Below are 16,515 nucleotides of genomic sequence, written 5' to 3'. Positions count from 1 at the left end.
GTGCTGAAGACGAGCTGATTCAGACGTTCATACACAAACTGCTGATGATGGACTATGAAGCAAGATGTATTAATATTAAGCCCAATGAGGAAGGTAACACTCAGCAATGTAATAATTCATTTAAACAAGAAGCTGATTTTGACGATTTTTGTTCCGAATTAATGTCAGACAACAAAAAAAGTAAAAGTGAGCCTGTTCATCCAATGGATGTTCAGATGGCAGCGTTTCATTGTGCTGATGGTTTCCTGAAGCAGCTAATGGTGACTAAACTCTCTCAGTGTCAGTTTGCTCTGCCTCTGCTTGTTCCCGATCCATTCACACAACAGATAGTGTTTCCTCTCTGGACATTCAGACAAATCAACAAGAGCTGGAAGACGAAAAATTCAGACAGTGAGATCATTAGTCGAATCCAGCCGGTCTACAAGGCACAGACTCCAATGGTGTCCTTCTTCAGGTTTGGCTCTGTTTCCCCATCCAAGTCTCAGCTGATGAACAGACTGATCAATGAGAAACACAACACGTTTTTCCACAGGAGCTGCCCAGGCAGCAGCAGAACCAGAGTCCTGATGGATGGAGTGGTGGAAATCACATGGTTCTGCCCCGCTGGAAAAAACACGGATAAATTCAATGACTGCATTGCATTCTGTAACCTTCATGGTGATGCAGGAGACAATGAGAAACAGCTACATATTCTCACTGAAATGGCCTCAGTCAATGTTGTTCTTCTACCACAACTTCAGAGGAATGACAAAAGAATGGAACAAGTCGAAAAGCTCTATAATGACTCAAAACCACTCATTTGTCTTTTTGCTGAGAGGGATTTAGCTCTTACCGAGACACGGAAAGGAAAATATAAATTTGGTTTGAAAAACCGAAGCCAATCAGATATATCTAAAGAACTCAGAAAAGCTATTAGTGATTGTATCTCTTTGTCATCTTCCACTTTTGTTCTTCAAGATGTGTCCGAACACTCGGACATCGTAGAAGATGAGAGAAATGATGACGACTGCAGGAGCGGAAAAGAAGCAGCACAGCAGATGATGAGATTACTGGAGGATAGAAAACTGTCTGAAATCAAAGAATCAGTTCTGCCCCATCAGGGGAAAGTGTGGCATCAGTGGTGTCAGAAGAAAAGAGAAATACATCGACCTCAAGCTAATGAATTTGACACAGAGCAGAGTAAAAAAAGCAGAGACTTGATGGAAATCCGTGAACAGCAGCATGAGTATGACATCAGTGAGTTTATGAAGATCTTCATTAAAGAAACAAACTCAGGTTCCACAAACAAGATGTTTTTCCTAAAATGGCTCGGAATCCTCCTGGATGAAAATACCTCAGCTGACCTCTCTGCTCTTCATCAGAAGTATAATGAACAGTGGTCAACAGTCTTACAACTGAAAGAGGACAATGATAAATCTGAACAGCTTAAGACCGAAAAAACGAAACTGGAGAGAATCTCTGAGGAACTTCAAGCTGCAGCCTTTGGCTTGGAGCACATCATGAGGGAGATTGGACAGATCTATGAGTCATGTGTATCTGTGCAGAAGATCAAGGTCGGCCTGGAGCTTGAGATCTCTTCTCTGCCGAGTCTTGCAGCAGAGATGATGATCTCTGGATTTCCTCTGGAACTGATGGACGGAAATGCTGCTCATGTTCCTGTGATCTGGGTTACTGCTGTTCTAGATGAACTCATCAAGAAACTTGGAGACATGAGAGTCTTTGTGATATCAGTTTTAGGGGTTCAGGGCTCTGGGAAATCCACCAAGCTGGACGCAGTGTTTGGACTGCAGTTTGCTGTCAGGACCACCAGAGGAGCTTTCATGCAGCTGCTCAGAGTGTCAGACGAGATGAAAGCACAGCTGGACTTCGACTGTATTCTGGTAGTAGATACCGAAGGTCTTCGTAGTCCTGGGATGGCTGTAAGATCAAGACATCATGACAATGAAATGGCCACGTATGTTGTTGGGCTCGCAAATGTGACACTGATCAACATCTTTGGAGAAAACCCAGCTGAGATGAAGGGCATTCTTCAGATTGTTGTTCAGGCCTTCCTGAGGATGAAGAAGGTCCGACTGAATCCCAGCTGTGTGTTTGTGCATCACAACGTTTCAGACGTCACAGCTGGAGAGAAAAACATGGATGGAAGGAGACGACTGCAGGAGACACTGGATGAGATGACAAAACTCGCTGCTAAAGATGAAGTGTATGATGAACTATGTTTCAATGATGTCATTTTATCTGATGTAAAGAACGATGTGAAGTATTTTGCTCAGCTTTGGGAGGGCAGCCCACCCATGGCACCAACAAACCCAAACTACTGTGAAAATATGCAAGAATTGAAGGACGCTATTATGTCTCACATGTCTAAATCCGATAGAATAAAGCTGACAGACTTTAAAGATCGTATTAAAGATCTCTGGGATGCTTTACTGAATGAACAATTTGCATTCAGCTTTCCAGAGACAGAATACAACAAGTGGTCCTGGACTCTTCGGAGTGCCATGCTGGAAACTGAAAACACCCTTATTGAAAAGAGCAAAGAACTTGTCTTAAAACTCAAGGACCGAGCAAAAGATGAGGAAACAGTGAAGAAAGAGTTCGATTTGTTTTGGACAGAGTGTGTGAAGACAATCATCACAGACACTCCAATCAAAGACATTGACATAATGAAAGAGGTGAAAATACTCCTCGGTGACATCTATAAAGATTCTCCTGTAGACTCCTGGAGGGAGAGCAGCGAGGGCAGGGATGTTTTATCTGTAGCAAGTTATTCAGGTTATGTACAGTTAAAGAAATCCAGTGGATTTAGAGGTCATATTAAAAATGCAATCAAAGCAACTAAAAAAAGGTTAGGTAATGCTCTCTCTAAAGAGGACGAAATCCAAATAGGAATCTTTGTCACAGATGTTGCCCAGCAAACAGATAAAAAGATCATGTCATTCAACATTGCAAAAATGGGCTTCAACGTCAGCTGCATTCAACAGCTGGTAGATTACATCAAAGCAAGAGTTCGACAACATCAGGAAATATCAGCGAAATATGTGTTCAAGAATGAATTCTTTGTTGACTTGGTTTGTTCCATCTTTAAGAGAGCAAACAAGGCACTCACTCAGCAACACAGACTGTTTAGAGAAGCCAATGATCCTGTTCTCTATCTGGAGAAGAAGAAAGAAGAGCATTACAGTATTTTCAAGAAGCACCTCCAGGGAGCTGCATCATCTGTGATTTTGGGTGAGATCTTGTGTCAGAAACTTAAAGAGTGGACCGAGCAGAGCATCTACAGAAAGTCTGCAAGAGATCTGATAAATGACATTAGACTAAACTGTAAATCACTGAATGGAAACAGGTTAAATCTGGAGATACACATCCTGAAGCTTTTAGCAGAACGGGAGGATTTTTTTGCGTACATGGAGTACATTAATCATCCCAGAGAGCACTTTAAAAATGTCATCAGGGATGAAGTCAGTCAGTTTATGACTCGTAGGTTCAGTGTCAGTGTTTTACCCACAATGCAGAAGAACGTCGAACTCATGCAGAAGAGGATCATCGATGCTGTTCATGAATCTACTGAACATGTTCAAACAAACCGTGGAAATGTTGATTTGTGGTTGAAGACGTTCACACAGCAGCTTTCAGGTGTGCTGATATTTTCTGAAAAAGAGCTGAATGAAGTCAAACATGATGATGTTGATTTCAACCTTCTCAAAGAAGTGATAACAGCAAAACTTCCTGCTTTAATGCCTGACACGAGCAAAGAGTTCAACACGGATACATTTTACGGAAAACTGGACCTCAAGGACAGACCGGATGAGTTTCTGATTGATCAGTTTTCTCAGTGCTGTTGGGTTCAGTGTCCCTTCTGTAAAGCCACATGCACACAAATAGAAAACCATGATGGAGATCACTGTGTACTTTCACACAGAATAACTGGAGTCAGTGGGCACTGTTATGATGGAACAAATAATCTGTGTAGAATTTTGTGCTGGACTGCAAGTAGAAACCGTTTTAAAACTTCAAATAACATCAGAATAGCAAGAGAAGTTTGCGATGACAGGTTTTTGTCTGTTTCAGAATATCCTACTTATCCTAAACGGATATACTGGAAGTGGTTTGTGTGCAAATTCCAAAAGGATCTGGAAGAGTACTATGTCAAATCATTCAAGGGTAGGATCCCATCAAATTGGAGATTACACACAAAAAAAGATGCAATTAATAGTTTAAACCTATACAAACTTTTTGGATATATTCGTTAAAGACTGGAAAAGTCCAAATACATTTCATGTATGAATAAAAACAAAAAAAATATTGGAAATAATGAGACATATCTGAAGTAGGGGATTCTAATGCAGCAATGTAAAATATTTTGATGTCTGATGTGTTTTGGGGTCATTCTCTATGTTTAGACTTGAATAAACATTAGGAACAGATTTGAAACATTACTGACTTGGTAACCCTAAAAGAGGCAATGTATCCTGGGGGATACAAACATTTGAGAAGCTGTGAAAGTGTGGGTCTTATTCCTAGGTTTCATTTTGAAAGGGTGTTTGTTGTGAATATTTGTGCCCCTGGAGCAGAAAACCAGTCTTAAGACGCTGGGGTACGGGGTATATAGCAATAGCCAACAATACATTGTATGGGTCAAAATTGTAAATTTTTCTTTTATGCCAAAAATCATTGGGATATTAAGTAAAGATCATGTTCCATGAATCTGTTTTGTACATTTCCTATCATAAATATATTAAAACGTAATTTTTGATTAGTAATAAGCATTGCTAAGAACTTTATTTGGACAAATTCAAAGGCGATTTTTAGATTTTTAGCACCCTCAGATTCCATATTTTCAAATAGTTGCATCTCGGCCAAATATTGTCTGATCCTAACAAACCATACATCAAAGGAAAACATTTATACGAGGAGACGTGTTTCTCCATTCTTTGTTTAGAGAGACATTTAAATTAGCATGAAGGGAAAAGCTGATCTAGTTGACATATTTATAGATGCTGGAGGGGACTTGTCTTTAAAAAAATCTGTTGTTAAGCATTTTCTTATTAGGTTTACATTGAAATAAATTTTTGTAATCTGTCTCTAAATGTTTTTATCTCGGGATACGTCAGCCTTTTTAGGGTTATTGAAGTAATTTTTAACAATATGTGTATTGCTTCATAATTTGAAACTTAAAAAAAAACTGATTTGAAAGTTTGATTTATTTTTTAATTGTTTTGATATTTAGCTATATAACCCAAGTAGCCTACATTTATACATTTTCCATTTTCAATATCTGCTAACCCAACCCTTACAGAAATTGTTTGCTCTGTTATATATATACAGCATATATAAGTTGATTTTTTCCTTTATTAAAAATATTTCATTTTATTTTCATGTCTTTTTTCCAAGTAGAAGTCACCATTTATTTATTTTCCCTAATGTTTGTACAAATCTTTTCAAATGTACACAAAGCGTGTTTTTATCGTGTTTATTAATTGGAAAAAAGTGATATTTCATTTTAATTTTGGGTAAAAAGGACCCTCCAACAAACATTTGTTATGTTTATAGAATATAGTTTACGTTTTACGATTTTAATTATTGGAAGAAAACTTCAATGCAGTGTTAACAAAAATCCTGAAATATATCAATTATTCTAAAAGTAGTTTGTTAGGGTTACACTGTAAAAAAAAACTGTTAATTTACGGAATTTTACTGTTTTATTTTACAGTTTTTTCACGTAATTTTGAAATACAGTTTAAAATTGTAAAATTACAGAAAAAGACTGTAAATGTACATATCCCATGTAAAATGAAAAACATGTAAATGTGCATAATGGCCCAAAAATATTTTTTGATGATTTTTTCCACATAACACACCAAAATCAGTGTGCTATATATATTTGTATTTGTGTGTGTGACATTAATAATATAATTTCATATTTATTAGAAAATATATATAACAGCTGTACAAAGGTTCACTGAGCTTATCAGGAGGTACTGTATTTAGTACTATTTACTGTAATAAAGCATGTCTTAATGAAGACATTTCTTTATAAATAAACAGATCAGCACATTTATATGTAGCCGAAGGCCTATTTTTTATTTAATCTTTATAAAAAAATAAATTAAAAAAAAGGACATTGCAACGCTGGATTGTCGCGTTTTTAACACAAACGAACCAAACTGTCCCTGTTGAAATGTAAATATACGTCTGTGGTGTGAGATGTTTCCAAATTGATTGCAAAAGTATGGATCCTGGCAAAAGGCAGTGCAGGCATGTCATCACACTCTCAAATTACGCCTTGAATTTCCATTATTTGTCTCAAGCAAACACAGGTTTTTCTTTTGTCAGCTTATTCTAAGCAGAGTCTCAATAACTCGTTAACCTAGGATTTGTCATCTTCTTAACGTGTTTTCATAGTTTATGAAACTTATAGTTATACAACTCATAGTTGTTGAAAACTTACTTCCCAAAGGAATCAATTCGATCAAAGAATCGTATTTCCATACTTCTGTCAACTGACTGAACACATCTTCTTCCGCTTGTCAAAGTAGTTCTGCTCAGTTTAGTGTTTTACGCATTTATTCTCACAGTATCGTTTCATAATGTGATATAATAATATAATAAGCTGATATTTAAATGTAATATATATATATATATATATATATATATATATATATATATATATATATATATATATATATATATATATATATATATATATATATATATTTTAAATATTCGAACTGAAGGAATTCCCGCCCTAGCGCAAGGATACATTCTCATCTAAGCACGCAGTGGGGCTGCTGCGCGCGCCAAAGGAATCACTCCACCTTCAGTTTCACGCAACGGTCAATCTTCGATGTGAGGTGAAAATAAGCAGGTAAAGTTCATGTTTTATCATTTTTGTCATTATTATATGTTATTTTTACTATATCGGAGTTCTAGCATTTAGAATGTTTACCCTTTTGAATCTTTAAACCAGCGTTTCAAACTTTGGCGCTTTGACCAGTGCCCTTAGTCATTTAAAATCTTCAAAAGTTTCAAATATAACGTTGGGTATTGTGTCGTTTTTTATTTTATTTTTTTATTATTATTATTATTTGCTAGAATTTATCCGAATCTTACCACATACTTTTTGTAGTTGTAGGTTTTGTTAAGCTATATTGTCCCTGAGGGAAAACTGGATGGCTTTGAGGAAAATTAAGTCTTTAACTGTTAAGTTACGATTCATAATCGTAGGCGTCGTCTAAAAGCTCAAAATATTTTATTTTCCTAGGCGAGATTGGATGAAAATTCTGAATTCAAAATCAGATTCATGAGAACAAGCGCTTAAAGTGACTGAACTCCTCCGAGGGCGATATGAAGCGTTAGTAATGTTATGTTCTTAGGCACTTTTCCCTCTTCGAGCAGCTTCTGTTTTAAGACACTTTTAATCAACCTTCTATATTAAAGCACTGTTATTGAAGCTGATAGGGATTATTGATAGGGACTCGCTGATAGGAATTCACAGGTGACACAGACAGGGTTCAGAACTATAGATATAATACATTTGTCAATATTTTTCTTTGTAGTTTTGTAGATTGGCTAAAATTTCATATATTTACATGCTTTTTTTTCTCCTTACAGATAACTTCTGTAAGACTGGTAGTGAGTGAAATATTAACAGTATGTCCAACACATGTTAAAAAACACATCACTGAGATTGCACGGAAGATGGCCATGGCTTATCCTGAAGCATTCAAAGATATTATTGAAGGGGAAGTTGTTGGAAGTGGGTATGATTCAGTCATCAAACAGCTGATTAACAGACTGGACAATGTGAGGAGAGGAAAGACATCACTTTCTTTAAAGAGACAAGCAGCTGGCAACAGTGAAGAAGATACTTTGTGTAGAAAGAAGAGACTCGATAGCTACGGGTGTAAAAACTGGCAACCAGTGCAGCTACCAGCTAATGAAACGCCTGACACCCAGATATCTGTAAAGCAGGAAATGAAGAAAATGAAAAAAGAACAGTTCCATGATGCCAAAATTGTTGAGAATATGATGAGGGCCACCTTCTTTACTCAGCGAAAAGACATCATAAATGGGGTTGAAACCTCTGATCTGTTGCACGAATGGCCATATTTGTTTGAAACATCTGGCATGATGTCTCACTTTAAAGAGCTAACTGCGATAGACTTTGAAGACAAAACTATAGCAAGTAAGTGTGCTAGAGTTGTTTCATACTTCAGATGTACTGACAAGACAGCAAAGATGCAGACCATCTTCAGGGAAATGGAAAAATCAAGCAAGAACGTGGATGATATCAACGCTGCTGGATTTCTTCAGCTACTTCTCAAGTACTTCAGCGAGAGAGAGGACCAGATGTTCCATAAAGTGGATCAAACAACCTTGCCATCTGAAGTAGACTGTGCCAAACTTCCGAGTACACCCTGCATAATTGTGTGTGGTATGTTTGAATATTTTTAAAGAAAAACTATTTAATATTTGCAGTAAGTTTATCACAGTGTTACTGATCTCTTCTTTTTCTTATGCATAACAACAGGAAGTTCACCTTTGACCGCAGAGAACTTCATGTTTTCAGTTGACCAAGTCGTCGTTAACGGCCACATCACCATCTTCTGTGATGCTCTGAAGTTGATGTTTGCTTCATATTACTGTTTGAACATTTCATACCCAGTAGACCAAGGAGGAACGCTAGAGTTTGTGCAAAGGTAAAAACACACACTCATACAATCACACTCATACTTGTGTCCTTACACACACACTCACACAAAACACTTTTTTCAACACGCACTGACTCACACATTCTTACATACACACACACACACACACAGTCACATATGCATCCTCACACTCTCTCACACACACACACACACACACATCCTTACACTCACACACTATCACATACACATTCTCTCACATGCATTCTCACACACTCGCATACAGTCACACATGCATCCTCACACCCTCACATATACACTCTCTCACACACATCCTCACACTCACACACACACTCTCTCAAACGCATCCTCACACTCACTCTCAGATACATACACACTCTCTCACACACATCCCCACACTCACACACACACTCTCACACACTCACACAGGCATCCTCACACTCACACAGACATCCTCACACTCACACACACACACACACAGGCATCCTCACACTCACATACACACACTCCTAAACGCAAACTCACACTCGCACACTCTCACATATACACACTCACACAGGCATCCTCACACTCACTCTCAGATACACACACACTCTCACACACATCCTCACACTCACATACACACACTCTGTCAAACGCATCCTCACACTCACACTCTCACATATACACACTCACACAGGCATCCTCACACTCACTCTCAGATACATACACACACACTCTCTCACACACATCCTCACACTCACACACACTCTCTCTCAAACGCATCCTCACACTCACACTCACATACACACACTCTGTCAAACGCATCTTCACACTCACACACTCTCACATATACACACTCACACAGGCATCCTCACACTCACTTTCAGATACATACACACACACACTCTCACACACATCCTCACACTCACATACACACACTCTCAAACGCAAACTCACACTCGCACACTCTCACATATACACACTCACACAGGCATCCTCACACTCACACACACACACGCATCCTCACACTCACATACACACACTCTTAAACGCAAACTCACACTCGCACACTCTCACATATACACACTCACACAGGCATCCTCACACTCACTCTCAGATACACACACACTCTCACACACATCCTCACACTCACATACACACACTCTGTCAAACGCATCCTCACACTCACACACTCTCACATATACACACTCACACAGGCATCCTCACACTCACTCTCAGATACATACACACACACTCTCTCACACACATCCTCACACACACACTGTCTCAAACGCATCCTCACACTCACTCTCAGATACATACACACTCTCACACACATCCTCACACTCTCATATATACACACTCACACAGGCATCCTCACACTCACTCTCAGATACACACACACTCTCACACACATCCTCACACTCACATACACACACTCTGTCAAACGCATCCTCACACTCACACACTCTCACATACACACACTCACACAGGCATCCTCACACTCACTCTCAGATACACACACTCTCTCACACACATCCTCACACTCACACACACACACTCTCTCAAACGCATCCTCACACTCACTCTCAGATACACACACACTCTCACACACATTTTCACACTCACACACACACTCTCTCAAACGCATCCTCACACTCACTCTCAGATACATACACACTCTCACACACATCCTCACACTCACATACACACACTCTGTCAAACGCATCCTCACACTCTCACATATACACACTCACACAGGCATCCTCACACTCACTCTCAGATACATACACACACATCCTCACACTCACACACACTCTCTCTCAAACGCATCCTCACACTCACACTCACATACACACACTCTGTCAAACGCATCTTCACACTCACACACTCTCACATATACACACTCACACAGGCATCCTCACACTCACTTTCAGATACATACACACACACACTCTCACACACATCCTCACACTCACATACACACACTCTCAAACGCAAACTCACACTCGCACACTCTCACATATACACACTCACACAGGCATCCTCACACTCACACACACACACACACACACACGCATCCTCACACTCACATACACACACTCTTAAACGCAAACTCACACTCGCACACTCTCACATATACACACTCACACAGGCATCCTCACACTCACTCTCAGATACACACACACTCTCACACACATCCTCACACTCACATACACACACTCTGTCAAACGCATCCTCACACTCACACACTCTCACATATACACACTCACACAGGCATCCTCACACTCACTCTCAGATACATACACACACACTCTCTCACACACATCCTCACACACACACTCTCTCAAACGCATCCTCACACTCACTCTCAGATACATACACACTCTCACACACATCCTCACACTCTCATATATACACACTCACACAGGCATCCTCACACTCACTCTCAGATACACACACACTCTCACACACATCCTCACACTCACATACACACACTCTGTCAAACGCATCCTCACACTCACACACTCTCACATACACACACTCACACAGGCATCCTCACACTCACTCTCAGATACACACACTCTCTCACACACATCCTCACACTCACACACACACACTCTCTCAAACGCATCCTCACACTCACTCTCAGATACACACACACTCTCACACACATTTTCACACTCACACACACACTCTCTCAAACGCATCCTCACACTCACTCTCAGATACATACACACTCTCACACACATCCTCACACTCACACTCTCACATATACACACTCACACAGGCATCCTCACACTCACACAGGTATCCTCACACTCACACAGGCATCTTCACACTCACACACTCTCACATATACACACTCACACAGGCATCCTCACACTCACTTTCAGATACATACACACACACACTCTCACACACATCCTCATACTCACATACACACATTCTCAAACGCAAACTCACACTCGCACACTCACATACACGCACTCTCACATGCATACTCTGTCACACACATGCACTCACATACACAAGTACACACACACATCATCACACTAGCACACTCTCACATGCAGTCAAACACACACACACACACTTTCACATATACTAAATGATTATGAATGTGATATTGCATAGCTTGTCAGTGAACATACACACTCTCACAAATGCATCCTTACACTCGCACTCTCACATACACATTCTCATACACACATCCTCACACTCACACATGCATCCGCACACTCAAACACTTTCACATACACTCTCAAAAACGCATCCTCACACTCTCACAAGCATACTCTCTCACACAAACACACACACTTAGACATTTTCACATACACTCCCACAAATGCATCATCACCCTCGCATACTCACACACATCCTCATGCAAACATCCTAACATACACACTCACACATACACATTCTCATACACACATCCTCACACTCACACATGCATCCGCACACTCAAACACTTTCACATACACTCTCAAAAACGCATCCTCACACTCTCACAAGCATACTCTCTCACACAAACACACACACTTAGACATTTTCACATACACTCCCACAAATGCATCATCACCCTCGCACACTCACACACATCCTCATGCAAACATCCTAACATACACACTCACACATACAGTCACGCGTGCATCCTCACACTCACACACTCTCTCAAACTTATCCTCACACACACTCACATACACATTGTCACACATGCATCTAGGGCTGCATGATTAATTGCATGCATTTGTAATGCCTGTCTCATTAGTAAAGCCGGTCCTGTGATTAGTAGTACATATCCATCACTTGTTTTCAAATGGAGAATGATCAAGTTCATAATCAAATGCGATTCATCTGCAGATGCATCTGACAATTGCATGCGATTAATTGTAAAGCCCTAAATGCATCCTCACTCACATCGCCACACAACACACTCTCTTACATAGTCATAACACTCTCAGTCTGCCTCACACACAACCTCTCACGTCTTTATAGCAAAAATGCAACACAAGCAGGCCCTTGGCAAGTTCTTATTATTCTACTTTTATTTTTAATATATTCACAGCATATGTTACAGTCCATGTTATATTACTAAGTAATTTTTTTTTCCATTCAACAGATGCCTTTTTAAGATGAACCCCGAGAAGGGATCAAAAGTGGAGAAAACAACATCAAGAAAGCAATCAGCAGTCAGTCCAAAGGTTCTTTCACTGATTAGCAAAATTGCAGACTATGAATGGATGGATTAAAAACTTTTAAGTGTCAGATCTTCCATTGACTTAAAATACTGATAATTTTATTTCGTGGTTGAATTATTTGTTGCTGTCTGTACACACACACACACACACACACTCATATGACAGCACATGGTTGAGATCCCTGATGTTAAGATGCCGTTCGTCTGGGAGTCGTCTCTTTCTGTTCTGTGTAGAACGGATGCTTCCTGAACTCTACAGCTACACATACACATCTGACTGATGTTATTAGTGCACTGAGGATCAGTCTGAGGATTGAGTTGTGAGTGTCAGAGTGTTACTTTACTATCATCTCTACACTATTAGAGCATATATCTGTTGTCGAGGTGAATAATTTCTTCACAGGTGGTTCAGTTAAATTAAAGTACAATTTTAGTATAAATTGTTGTGTTTACCAAAATTGTTTTTACTGTGTGCTGTTGCATTTATGATTTTTTAAATATTTTTATTCTGTTTTGGCCATGAACAAAATGAATTGTAATATTGTTGAAGTTATGATTATTGGAAAATCATTGAACTTGTGCTATAATCTTTATACTTGTATATTGTTGCAGTCTTGAATATAGAATATTAAGAGTAAATTGCAGTTTTGAACAAAATGTATTGGTATGTTCTTGCAGATAGGGCAATAAATTATTAAAACACTATCTTGCACCTATCTGATTATTTAAATTAAAGCAGTGTTAAATAATTTTGATTAAAAAAATAACTTCATGATAATTTAATGGTTTCCACAAAATTCATGTAAAACATCTTATTGAACATTAAAAGTGAAGAAAATACAGAAAATCTCATGTAAAATTACAGCAAAAAACTGTATTTTTGAATTACGGAAAATTACTGTTATGTAATGTGCCTGTTATTTTACGGTATTTTTCCGGCACCCCAGCTGCCGGAATTTTACCGTTTTTTTACGGGATTTTTTTTTACAGTGTAGAAAACCCTTTTTAAACCTTTTCCTCACAATACTACAGCACTGCATATGGAGGTCTAGAATTTGCAAACCATTTATATAGTTCTCGAAACAAACACACATTTCTCAAAACCTAACCTTTAACAATTTACCTGCTTTCACACACGCTTTCACGTCAATTTTGCTTTGTGTTATGTGCAATACTACACGCATGACACAATCTTGCACAGGTTTTCTCATTTAGAAGACACAACATAACTACCTCGAATCACAAAATGAACAAACAACACATTTATCCACGTGTGAACATTAAACAGCAGAACTGATGTCAGGTCAGACTCTCAAGATGAGTTTTTCTAGACAGGAAAGTAGTCTGTGTATTTGTCAGGTTTGTGTGTCATCTGAGGCCAAAGTCTGAGGCCAAAAGATTCTATGTTTTGACATAAGTGATTGAAGTTGACCTGGAAGTTTGAAATTATATTTCTCCTCCTATAGCCTATGTCAAGCTTTGGCAATATTGTATTTTATGCAGTCCTGCATGCCAATAAAGCAATTTTGAATTGAAGAGAGAGAGAGAGAGAGAGAGAGAGAGAGAGAGAGAGAGAGAGAGAGAGAGCAGAATTTTACCTGATGCTGCGCAACAGTTTTCTATAGATACGAAGGTGTAAGTTTAACTACTAAGAAATCTCCCGTTAGTCCTCGTTAATTGTATTGATAAATTCACATCTTAGCGCTAACAACAGCTAGCAGCCAGTGTCCCATAGCTTTGTCTTTCTGTGTCCGTCTGTGTGTGCGAGAGAAAAAGATAGAGCGTGCTTTCCATATATAATAAGAAAATAACAAGCTAAGTGATAGTTTTATCTTGTTTCTCCTATTTATTCAACGTCTTTGTGTTTTTGGTTGTTCAGCTGTGGTAGACTGAAAGGGTATTTGAAATAGCCGAAAATAATTTGGCGCAGTGACATTAATGCGCGAGCGAAACCAGGCCGGAACTAGCTGTGCGTTTTTATTTAGCATATTTATTTATATATATATTATTAAAAGGAAGTGTATTCTTATATTCATGAAGTTTGCCGGACCCCGTGACTTAGAAAATTACAGGTAAATATATAATTTCTGCACCACTAGTTTCAACGAAATAATAATATTTGTTTACAAACTTATTGTTTTCAAAAACATTTTTAACTTAATCTAGAAATCTTTTCTTGTATTTGTTTATTAACAGATATAGAAGAAACACAGTACATGAGAAAATATTTAAACACTAAAAAAGACGATGTGAGTGGAATTTGCGCTTTCAGTCAATCAGGTGTGAAACTCTAATGATGTTCACCTGCTACTCGTTGTTCACCTGCTACTCGTGAGAAACAATTAACAAGTTAACAAGACCTCTTGTGAATAAATGCTCAGCAGCTTGAGATTTGGAGAAGTCAGAGGTTTTTGCTGCAGTTGTTTGTTTGTAAAGTTAGAAAAATGTTTGCTTGTGGAGCAGCCGGTTTAGAGAACATCATGACACCCAAAGGGTTCTCCAGGCAAAGTCTACCACTAACGCCCGGAAGAATCCCAAAATTTACTATTCCTCCCAGTTTATCCATGTCTCCTCGGCTGTGTCGTCTGAAAGGAAAAGATGACGACACGTATAAGCTGTTATCCCCAGAAAGCCCAGAAGAACAGTCTCCTGGACATCGGCCTCCCACTGGCTCACCAAGCATTTCTGCCAAATTTCATTTCACCCCTAGGATGAAACCGAAACATCTGCGGAAATCTGCCACAGAGGATCTCTCAGACCCTTCGACATGTGCAGCCATGTCTCTGGAACACGTTGGAAAGGTCAACACACCTTATGGCTTCCAGACCTTGGCTGCCAGCCCCAGCGTTAACCGGAGAGAGTCCTTATTTCATAAGCGGGGACGGTGTAAAGAAAAGAGCATGCCGGTGGATTCCTTGGCTTCTCCAACCTCTTCAAATTTAACATCCAATTCCACAAGCAACAGAAACGGCTCTGCTAAAAAGCTGCAAGACAACTTAAGAGACTGTTGTTCCCCTCGGAAGTCCAAAAGAGAAGGTCTGAAGCTGTTCCTGAACAAACCACTGAATGCCTTGAGGAGTCTTACCCCCCAAAAGAAAGAAAACCTAACATAAAACTTGAGTTGTAACCAATATCTGGATTAGTATAGTCTGCTGCCTCTTTGTACTGTCAAAACAAATTTTAAGTGGTAAATAAAAGTATTTTAATTCCAGCCTGTGTACACTTTATTTTATTTAATAGTTTGTTTCTTCAGAGATTATTTAAAACCATGTTCACTTGCAGGCAGGCAACCAAGTCAAGTATTAAAGGCAAATGTTTCCGGACTGGTTTTGTGCAAAAGTAAAATTGTATTCTATAAGTCTTAAGGTGATTATTATTTTGTAAGTATACGACTCCACAAGAAAATGAACATTCTCTAACTTTCAAATTCTAGCAAATTTCTTAACGTAGTATTTGCGCACACACATAAAAGCTAAAATGACTCCAAGATGGTACACCACTCTTCCACCAAGGGGCTTGCAAGTTTTTGGACAAGTCTTGAGGGAAACACAGTTTTTACAAGGATGATCAGCTTTCACTTTTCTTACACTACATTGCAGATTACAGCTCTGGCCAGATCTGCAGCAGGACTTTGGGATGTCAAAGAACCCAGTGTTATTC

At 39.0% G+C, this 16,515-nt stretch overlaps 1 protein-coding gene across 1 annotated transcript; it reads left to right on the top strand.

The window, feature by feature from the left end:
• Positions 1–6,786: 6,786 nt before the first annotated feature.
• Positions 6,787–13,560, top strand: LOC113119506 (uncharacterized). The gene is made up of 4 exons (XM_026289035.1): positions 6,787–6,868; positions 7,615–8,437; positions 8,534–8,702; positions 12,778–13,560. The coding sequence occupies exons 2-4, from the start codon at positions 7,702–7,704 to the stop codon at positions 12,905–12,907; spliced, it is 1,035 nt and encodes a 344-aa protein (XP_026144820.1). The 5' UTR covers positions 6,787–6,868; positions 7,615–7,701; the 3' UTR covers positions 12,908–13,560.
• The last annotated feature ends 2,955 nt before the right edge of the window (positions 13,561–16,515 follow it).

The sequence above is a fragment of the Carassius auratus genome, chromosome 19 (genome assembly GCF_003368295.1).
Source record: "Carassius auratus strain Wakin chromosome 19, ASM336829v1, whole genome shotgun sequence".
In the NCBI taxonomy this organism is placed as follows: domain Eukaryota; kingdom Metazoa; phylum Chordata; class Actinopteri; order Cypriniformes; family Cyprinidae; genus Carassius; species Carassius auratus.
Note: the sequence above shows the minus strand (reverse complement) of the source record. Positions and strands in the feature narration are given on the sequence as shown.

Coding starts and splice junctions, on each gene's coding strand:
- LOC113119506 (XM_026289035.1), top strand. CDS start 7,702: ATGGCCATGGCTTATCCTGAAGCATTCAAAGATATTATTGAAGGGGAA. Junction 8,438..8,533: donor ACCCTGCATAATTGTGTGTG/GTATGTTTGAAT, acceptor GCATAACAACAG/GAAGTTCACCTTTGACCGCA. Junction 8,703..12,777: donor ACGCTAGAGTTTGTGCAAAG/GTAAAAACACAC, acceptor TCCATTCAACAG/ATGCCTTTTTAAGATGAACC.